A 10,237-nucleotide genomic window follows, 5' to 3' on the forward strand; every position below is an offset into this window, starting at 1 on the left:
CGGTGGGGGTGGTGGTGGTAGAGGGGGGTGGTGGGGTCGGTGGGGGTGGTGGTGGTAGAGGGGGTGGTGGGGTCGGTGGGGGTGGTGGTGATAGAGGGGGTGGTGTTTAGCGGTTATGGTAGGGGAACTTTAACTTGGCTAATGCCACTTGATGGTTCAATCGGGCCTGAGGGCGTCTGGTCCGGAACTTGGCCCAGAGGGGGAGAGAGGGGGAGGGAGGGAAGAGAGAGAGGGGAGGGAGAGAGAGGGAAACAGAGAGGGCAAAATAGGAGAGAGAGATAGAAAAGAGAGAGAGGGAGGGAGAGAAGAGGAGGGAGGGAGGGAGGGAGGGGAGAGAGAGAGAGGGAAACAGAGAGGGAAAATAGGAGAGAGATAGAGAAAAGAGAGAGAGGGAGAGAGGGAAAAGAGAGAGAGGGAGGGAAAAGAGAAAGAAAGAAAGAAAGAAAGAGAGAGAGAGAGAGAGAGAGAGAGCAAGAGAGCGAGAGAGAGAGAGAGAGAGAGAGAGAGAGAGAGCGAGCGGGGAGAGAGGGGTAGGTGGGCCGTTTGGACCCACTTATAGAGACATCCCAATAGCTGTCAGGACGCCCAGCGTCAGCCGCTGACAACATTGTGCCGGCCGGGCCCACTGGGCGCTGCGCTGAATACGGGGGCGCGCTTGGCCACGGCCGCCGCCGCCGCCGCGGTGGGGCGGAGGTTGCTTGGTTACGGAGAACGCACAATTCATTCAGCGGGATACACAAAAAAAACAAAAAAAAAACAAAACAGAAGGGCCACTATGACCCGGGTGCAACTACACCGCGGTTCTGAATGAGTACGTCCAAACAGACACACAACTACAGCCCGAGTGGCACTCCATTGGATAGTTTGGAAAAAGAATACTTTTTGGGGTGCATAATGTTCATACTCATGTGATGAATGTGCATAAATATTTCATTTGCATTTACATTTACATTTAGGGCATTTGGCAGACGCTTTTATCCAAAGCGACTTAGAATAAGTACATTTGTCATAAGAAGTGAAACAATTTATCGCTGTCGGTACAGTAAAGATGTTCATAGAACCAAGTGCAAGTACTAACGATCACTAGGTTAACCCATTCCCCGCGTACAGCAGTGATAGCTTGCTACTGCACATGCTATACTATGAATAAATACAATTTACATTAAGTGCGTACATTAAGTGTGTACATTAAGTGTGTACATTAAGTGTGTACATTAAGTGCGTACATTAAGTGCCAGGACGTACAACGTACAAGCTCCCCGAGCTGTTGGTCATATTTTAAAAGGCTCAGGGCCGTCTCAGTTGATACGCTGCCGAGTGCCGCAGTGTGCTGCTAGATAATGAGCCGTCTGGGGAGATAGCAATATTCTATACACCGCTGCACGGTTACATAACTGGCATAAAGCCCACCCCTCCCTCCCTCTCTCTCTCTCTTCTCTCTCCCCTCTCCCTACCTCTCCCTCTCCCTCCTTATAGGCTGGTTTAGGCTCCTCTGGGTCTATAGGAAAGTCCGGCTGAATGGAGCTGACGGTATATAAGGAGTCCACCTTATGGAACCAGGAGGGCAGCAGCACCCCATGAACCCACAGAGACGGTACGGACCGGCGGGTGGAGGCGTGGGGGGGGGGGTACGACGGACCAGAAGGTCAACTCCAAGTCGGTGAGAAGAAGAAGATGAATCTGAAACTGTCTGAATATTTAGCACATTCTGTTACTTATACTATAAACTAATACAGCTATCACTGCTGTACACGGGGAATGGGTTGGCCTGGCGATTGTTTATACTTGCACTTGGTTCTATGAACATCTTTACTGTACCGACAGCGATATATTGTGTCACTTCTTATGACAAATGTACTTATTGTAAGTCGCTTTGGATAAAAGCGTCTGCTAAATGCCCTAAATATAAATGTAAAATTTAATGTAAAGTCACTACGAAATGTTATGCGAACTTTTTTTTTTTTCTTCAATTGCATTATTTAAACTTTTTCTTGTTATCAGCCGTCAGCAAAAACGAGGTTCGCCGGTTTCAACGGCCCTCCGTTGAAACCGAGTTCAAATGGTTAAAATGTCAGAATGGCTTGATGGCAGGCCTACCCAGGGCTCAGTACTGTCTAAACAAGATGCTAGCGGCCTTTAGAGGTGACATGCCACCAGGTGTGGTGTGATTTAGCCGTCACAAGCCGTTTTGCAAAATCTTCCCCTTATGACATCACAGGTGGGCGTGTCCACCTAGATGTGTGACGGACAGATGAGCACCGTTTGCTACAGTCCACTGGGTAGGCTGGTAGACTGATCTGTCCGGCGCACATCTAGGTGGACACGCCCACTTGTGATGTCAGAAGAGCAACTCGTGCGGGTGGTGTATGAGGCATCTGGAACACACCATAATATGTGACCTTTAAAGGTCCCCATGACATGCCACCAGGTGTGGTGTGATTAGCCGTCACAAGCCGCGTTGCGAAATCTTCCCCTTATGACATCACAGGTGGGCGTGTCCACCTAGATGTGTGACGGATATAGATGAGCACCGTTTGCTACGGTCCACCGGGTAGGCCGGCAGACCGATCTGTCCAGCACCTTGTGATGTCACAAGGGGAAGATTTCCAAAACGGCTTGTAACGGCTAATCACACCTCACACCTGGTGTGCCTGTCACGGGACCATCAACCAGGTGGCCGTGAACAAGCCGCAGAGTGTGAGGCGGGCTGTGACCCGAGGGGGGGGGGGGGGCACGTACCTCGGTGGGGTCGTCGGGGAGGAGCACCGAGGCCTTGTAGCCCTGCTGCAGCAGCATGGCCTCCGCAGCGTTGCGCTTGGCTACCTTCTTGTTGGGTCCCGTTCCCGTGGCAACCTCGCCGTTCACCTTCACCTAAACGCGTGCACGCGCACACACACACACACACACACGCACACACGCACATGCATGCACGCACACACGCACGCAGGCAGACGTGCACACACACGTGCGCACACACACGCGCACACACACGCACACCCACACACACACACACACACACACAGAAGAGACGGTGGGATTAAGTACTAGTTCTCATTTAACAAAAGAAGCACACAGGAAATTGTCCTTTTTTTTTTCCCCCACAGGGGACGGAAATAGAGCGTTCTGCCGGTCGTAAACTAAACAGAACCGCTCCATAACCATCCTTCGTCCAACTGCCAGCGTTTTATCCTCTTTCCGTCATTAGCTCTCGTGTTGCAAAATCCTCGGGCTTAGCTTTCTGCGTGCGGGACGCTGCCTCGCGCACACGTTCAATCACGCTCCATCTCACGGAACCTTAAATCAGTCAGGGCACAATGTAAGCAGATAGTTACGGGCGCAATATTTGCCGTCGTTATGCTCAGTAAACAGGCGAAAACATTGTCCGACACAGCGATGGTGGGGAGGGGGGCTGGTGAATACCCCCCCCCCCCCCCCGGGCTCGGAGCACAATCACTCAAGTGGTCCGACATGGCGGCTAAGTGGTCCTTGGACAGCCTCAAGTGGACCGCAAGACAGACTGCGGGAGGAGAGCGTCAATAAATTACCAAAATAAACACACATCGCCCCCCCCACTCCCTTTTGATTACTGAATACAAATCTCATCAGTCCCCTTAAAAGCCGTTTGACACAGGACAGAGAGAGGAGGGGGGGGCCGGGGGAGATAAAGGACCGGGAAAGAGAGACTTGTATGGGTCCTGCTGCCTTCCAATGTCTTAGAACTCTCTCTCACACACACACACACACACACACACACACACACACACACACACACACACACACACACACACACACACACACACCCTACAGAAAGAAAGAACACACAAACACAAGCATGGCCTAATGGCACTCTGAAAGAGGCATGTAAAAACAGCTTTGAGACTGAATTAGTCGCCGGTGCTAAGAGCAGCTTTGTTCCTCTCACAAAGAGAGAGAGAGAGAGAGATGGTAGAGAGATTGGTAGAGAGAGAGAGAGACAGTAGAGAGAGAGATATGGTACAGAGAGAGAGAGCTGGTAGAGAGAGAGAAAGAGAGAGAGAGAAAGAGAGAGAGAGAGAGAGAGAGAGAGAGAGAGAGAGAGAGAGACGGTGGTAGAGAGAGACGGTGGTAGAGAGAGAGAGAGAGCGAGCGAGAGAGAGAGAGAGACTGAAGGGGTTTGAAGATTTTTAAAGGAGAAGAGGGCAAATATAAAAACTCCCATAGTGCATTTGAAGGAACTTAAGGCATTCCATACTTTAAATCCATATTGCTACCAACTGCAAACTAATCAAGCTAAAACCAGGAGAGTTAAAACAGAAAAGCTATTTTAAACCACTACCTACCCTCTTCCAACAGCTAGCCAGCTCGTCTGGAGCAGTTAGGGTGAGGCGCAAGGACACCTCGACACTCACAGCTAGGAGGAGCCGGGGATCGAACTAGCAACCTCCGTTTACCAGCCAACACGCTCTGCCTCCTGCGCCACAAGCAACCACATCAGCATGCAGGTGATGGTTTGCTCCTGCCCGTTTGCCGTAGCCCATCCAGTGGTACACACTGGTCTATTTTACCATCTATAAAAACCTGAGGAGCATTTTAACTGCATCGAGACTGTTTGCCGCTCCGCAGGGAACCGCCAATAAATATGGACGGATGGCTTCTCTTTTCTTCTTTGTTGCATTCTTTATTACTTTCAACATAAGATTGACTTCATTAAACCCACACAGGAAATGATAGAAAAGACAGGAACATATATAATGGAACTGATGTAGAAGAAGGGGGGGGGTGCGGACGTACCCGGAGGGTTAAACAACAGTTAGTAGTTCTACACAAACGCAGCCAATAGCTATGAATAAACTTGGTCCAACTACATGTGTCAATCAATCAAGTACCTGACAGATTGACACATGAGGTGACGGGCGTAACGAGACTAAACGACCCCTCTCTACCCTATCCGATGGATAGATGCCCCGCTGCATGAGGTGGGGCTGATTCCTGTTGTATTTTCAGTCAAGTTAAAGGTACGGTAGGTAAGATGTAAGAGCTGTTATTTGGGTTATTTGATAGAAACGCAGCTCTTTATGAGTGAAAAGCACTGTGATAATAATCTGTTTCGAGTTGACTGTGCCTGCCTCTGCATGAGGCCATTTCGATCTTAGAAACGCTCATTTCCGACCAATCAGGAAATCTCTGTAATTGGTTTGGGAATCCATAATCCATTTCTTCCTCCACAAGGAAATCCCACACAAGGCCCTTGTGACAGATGGAGGGATAATGAGAGCTGGAAAGGGGAGGACACTGCAGCGCTGATGTTGCAAACAAACAAGATGCAATCGGCGCTAACTGAAGCCAGAGGTTTGTGGCGCAGTTGTTCCAACATTATTCACCAAATAAAGAAGACAAAGGACTTCTTTCCACCTAGTGTGTGATATTCCAGGGCACTCCAGCACTTCTCTTGTGTTCGTATTCTATACCTCCATGCCTTTGGTGAATATTTCCCTCAGCAACAAACTAGCACTTCTTCCCTTAGAGGAGCTATAAGTAACAAATGAACTTTGGTAAACCATAAAATAACCACAAAATGTCATCAGAGATCAAGGAAACATGCTAAGGTATGTTCTTTCTTCCATCCTGGGTCGGAACGTTTGATTTGTTTTTTGGCCTTTGTGTGACTAGTCTTTACTCTCAGAGTATCCCGGGTTGGCAGATATGAAACAAATCATCGCACAAACCCAGTGTGCTGCAGCCATGGAAGCAAGCGAAAACAACCGGATCCACCAAAGGTGTACTCAATCCTAACTGAAACGTTAGCGCTGAACCCGGGTACACAAGTAAAAGTGGGTTCATTCATCATGTCTCCATCCAAATGGCTCGAGACGGACGAGGACGTTTCGCCACATGTCAAATCCCATTCCTTATCCCTAACAAAACAGATTGTGTGAACGGCGTGACGCCATGACTGGCAGAGGGTTCTATAGCGTCGCCGCATCGGATACTCTCTCCCTGTAGCGGTGTAGTGTGACAGGATACGTATGGCCCTATCACCTCGGACCATCTCACCATGGTAACCAGACGCCCGCTGATGTCAGAGAGCAGCAGGTGCTTCCCCGCCCGTTGATCCTTCCTGATTTCCATTATTTTTATCTGATCATTACTATCTCCCCTTCCTTCCTTCCCTCCCTCCCTCCCTCCCCCAAGATCATCTTCACACAGTCACACACGCTCCCGTCATTGTAAGGGGACGGGGGCAATCGGCTGCTCTCGTTATCTTTCTGGTGGTTCCTTCAGACCCAGATCAGTTCCATATTTGAGCCTTGACTCATCAGGAGGAGCAGACGTCTCTTCCTCGTCATCGTCCCCTGTTGTCACCCCCTCAGGCCCCCCTATCCTCCACCCACAGTCTTTGGGTTCATTCAATTGCAGCACGATGACTTGAGAAATTATTATGACATATTTAATATAGGCCTGGGCAAGTTAACTCATTAATTACGCATTCACGCAATCTTATTTGAACGCGATTAATACAAATTGACGCACGTTTATTTATTTATTTATTTTTGATTGTTGTGTGACTAGTTTTTTCTTATTAAGTACCTTTGGTATGAATGATAATGTGTCATTCCATTTGATAATGTCATTAACTAAGAGTTAACTCACCAATACTATGCGATTAATCGCGATTAAAACTTGTAATCTTTGCCCAGCCCTAATATAATATAATGCACACCTATTTATGAAATCATGCATAAGAGTTAACACATAAGAGAGACACGGCTGGACTATTTAATATCTAACATAATATAACATTTATTTCATGTTTCTGGTTTCACCTTCACTAAAAAGAATGCATAGGGTTTTCATCTGGGCATGTCAGCATAGCTTAGCATGAGAATTTCCTAGCATAGCATAGCGTAGCATGAGCATTCCCCGTAGCATGAGCATAGCATAGTGAGCGTAGCATGAGCATTTCCTAGCATAGCATTGCATAGCGTAGCATGAGCATTTCCTAGCATAGCCTAGCGTGGCGTACCTGCATGATGAACTCCCTGCGGCGGGGCATGCCCCTCTCGGACAGCAGCAGGTACTCGGGCTCCTTCTCCTTCTTGGCCTGCTGGATCTGGGCCAGGCGGCTGATGGGGTTCATGCCCTGGCCGTAGTCGGGTCCCGTCTGGAGGGGTGGAGGGAGGGAGGGTGGGGTAATGTTGAGGAGCTGCTGCTAGCCCCGTGGTTCCGGATGCTCTGAGCCCCCGGCCTCACGGTTGCTGCTCGTTATCGCCGTACCGGTTAGGGTTAGGGTTTAGGGTTAACCCTTCCTTGAGACGAACCGCCACGTCCACATGTCTTCGCCTCGTATTGTACACATTCCTAGTTTACACTGTTTATAATGTCTTACCATCATTTTGCTGTAAGTACGGGTGTCCTTTAATCCGGCCGTGACGTCAAAATGTCTGGCTTTAATAAAGTATACTTTATGTAATATCTAGATGTTAATATATATAGAATATTAAAAGTATCAACAAATCCTAGGTCACCAGAGAATCTCTGAACTCGCCTAGGATTTAAAGAATAGTGGTCACTCTCCGTCACTCTCCGTCCAGTGGTCACTCTCCGTCCCCCAGTGGTCACTCTCCGTCCCCCAGTGGTCACTCTCCGTCCCCCAGTGGTCACTCTCCGTCCCCCAGTGGTCACTCTCCGTCCCCCCCCAGTGGTCACTCTCCGTCCCCCAGTGGTCACTCTCCGTCCCCCAGTGGTCACTCTCCGTCCCCCCAGTGGTCACTCTCCGTCCCCCAGTGGTCACTCTCCGCCCCCCAGTGGTCACTCTCCGTCCCCCCCAGTGGTCACTCTCCGTCCCCCAGTGGTCACTCTCCGTCCCCCAGTGGTCACTCTCCGTCCCCCAGTGGTCACTCTCCGCCCAGTGGTCACTCTCCGTCCCCAGTGGTCACTCTCCGTCCCCCAGTGGTCACTCTCCAGTCCCCCAGTGGTCACTCTCCGTCCCCCAGTGGTCACTCTCCGTCCCCCAGTGGTCACTCTCCGTCCCCTAGTGGTCACTCTCCAGCCCCAGTGGTCACTCTCCGTCCCCAGTGGTCACTCTCCAGTCCCCCAGTGGTCACTCTCCAGTCCCCAGTGGTCACTCTCCGTCCCCCAGTGGTCACTCTCCAGTCCCCCAGTGGTCACTCTCCAGGTCCCCCAGTGGTCACTCTCCGTCCCCCAGTGGTCACTATCTGTCCCCCAGTGGTCACTCTCCGTCCCCAGTGGTCACTATCTGGTCCCCCAGTGGTCACTCTCCGTCCCCCAGTGGTCACTATCTGGTCCCCCAGTGGTCACTCTCCATCCAGTCCCCCAGTGGTCACTATCTGGTCCCCCAGTGGTCACTATCTGGTCCCCCAGTGGTCACTATCTGGTCCCCCAGTGGTCACTATCTGGCCCCCCAGTGGTCACTCTCCAGTCCCCCAGTGGTCCCCCAGTGGTGTCCTTGGTGGCCGTGGTCCTGGGGGGCCGTGGTCCTGGGGGGCCGTGCTCCGGGACCCTGCCGTACCTTGATGATGGTCTTGGGCCGTTTCTTGTAGTGGGTCTTGGGTTTCTCCACGGCGGGGATGAAGGGCAGCTTCTTCAGGTCCTGGAGGACGGACAGGGCGGCGCGCTTCTTGGAGAGCTTCTTGCTGTTGCCCTCGCCCTCGGCCGAGAACTCGCCCACGCTGACCCGCGTCAGGAAGCTCTTCATGTGGGGGCGGCCCGCTCTCCTTCAGGACCTGCAGGGGGGGGGTTCAGACACCTTTGAGAGGAACACATTAAGCGGAATGATTTGAGAAAATAATCAAATTGCGATTATTTCAACCAATATTGCGATCGCGATTTAGTATGCATTATTTTGTTTTGAAAGTTATGTTCTGTATTATTCATTTATTTCAATATTTAACTATTGAATTGTAAAAGAAAAAAAACGAATACGAATCTTGCTGATCGCCAGTCAGTAACAGAAATAAAATAAAATAAAATAAAAATCCCTAATCGCAGCCTTTGCGATGAGCACATCGCGTTCTATTACATTGTGATGCTGGTTTGAATTCGATTCACCGCCTGTGATGCATTGTGGGTCGGTGTGCGATGGGCACACGGACCAGCGACGGGCCTGCGTAAGTCGAGCTTGTGCGATAAAGCGTCGGAGCGCATGAGAGGCCCGTGGTTTAGGGCGATGTCGGAACAGCTCAGGGCGGTTGAGGCCCTAAGCGAAGTGCAGTCAAGCGGCATATTGCTTTGAGGAAACGGTGACTTAAACGTTTCCCACAGGCCGCTCGACAGACACACAGCAACGTGCACTGTGATAGAACCGTTTATAGAAAATAATAAATAACCTATCCGTCAGGCAATTTAGCTCCTGAAGAGGGTGTCATGGTTGCCTAGCAACACAGGATAGCATACTTTGAGGTTGGCGGCGTGTGTTATGCGCTCACAGGCGTGTGTTTATACGTGTGTGAGCATTCAACGACGACGTGGGGCCAATCAGAATCAAGGACCGGAACCAACCGTTTTACAACAAGGATTTGAGTCTGCAAGTCCAAAAGCTGTGGCAAACGTACGTGTGTGTACATACGTACGTGTGTGTGTCTGTGCGTGCGTGCGTGCGTGCGTGCGTGTGTGTGTCTCTGTGTATATCGTGCTTGTCGCTGGGGATTTATGTGGGCCAGATTGTGCGAGTCCGCTGCGCCGTCCGCTGTGTGTCCACTTAGCTGAGCAGCAGCGTCGGCAGGTGGTCCCCGCAAAAAAACATCTGGTGGTCCGGCACATCTCCGCGGTCGCACGGGGGCGTACGCACAGACATGTGTCTCCGCACGGGGACGGGGAAAAAAAAAACACACACACATGTGCGACCGGCGCACAAAGACTGGCTCGTAAACACAGGTCAGCGAAACGGACGCATAAAGGAACCACACAGACCGCGCCGATGACAGCCTCTGGTGTGTGTGTGTGTGTGTGTGTGTGTGTGTGTGTGTGTGTGTGTGTGTGTGTGTGTGTGTGTGTGTGTGTGTGTGTGTGTGTGAGCGAGGAGAGGGGCTCCGTTTCCCGTTTCCCCTCTCCCCCCCCCCGGTCACCTGGGAGACCTAAAGCAAACACCGGCTGGACTTAGATCATGCTTCTGCAATCACATCCACTTCCTGTTAGCGCCCTGAACACCACTCTGTGTTTGTGTGTGTAGCGAGCATGTGTGTGTGTGTGCGTTTGTCTGTGTGCAAGGGTGTCCATGCAAGGGTTTGTGTGTGTGTGT

General features: G+C 50.8%; 1 protein-coding gene across 1 annotated transcript; it reads right to left on the minus strand.

Moving 5' to 3' along the window:
* Nucleotides 1-553: 553 nt before the first annotated feature.
* On the minus strand, nucleotides 554-8,719 carry LOC311376815 (double-stranded RNA-binding protein Staufen homolog 2-like; the record flags this gene model as incomplete). Its single annotated transcript, XM_084491276.1, has 4 exons — nucleotides 8,510-8,719; nucleotides 7,004-7,141; nucleotides 2,740-2,871; nucleotides 554-697 (listed from the first exon to the last, which is right to left on the minus strand). Exons 1-4 carry the CDS (start codon nucleotides 8,693-8,695, stop codon nucleotides 554-556), a joined length of 600 nt encoding a protein of 199 aa, XP_084347402.1. The 5' UTR covers nucleotides 8,696-8,719.
* Nucleotides 8,720-10,237: the final 1,518 nt, after the last annotated feature.

The sequence above is a fragment of the Micromesistius poutassou genome (assembly GCF_964030765.1).
Source record: "Micromesistius poutassou genome assembly, contig: SCAFFOLD_1720, whole genome shotgun sequence".
In the NCBI taxonomy this organism is placed as follows: Eukaryota; Metazoa; Chordata; class Actinopteri; order Gadiformes; family Gadidae; genus Micromesistius; species Micromesistius poutassou.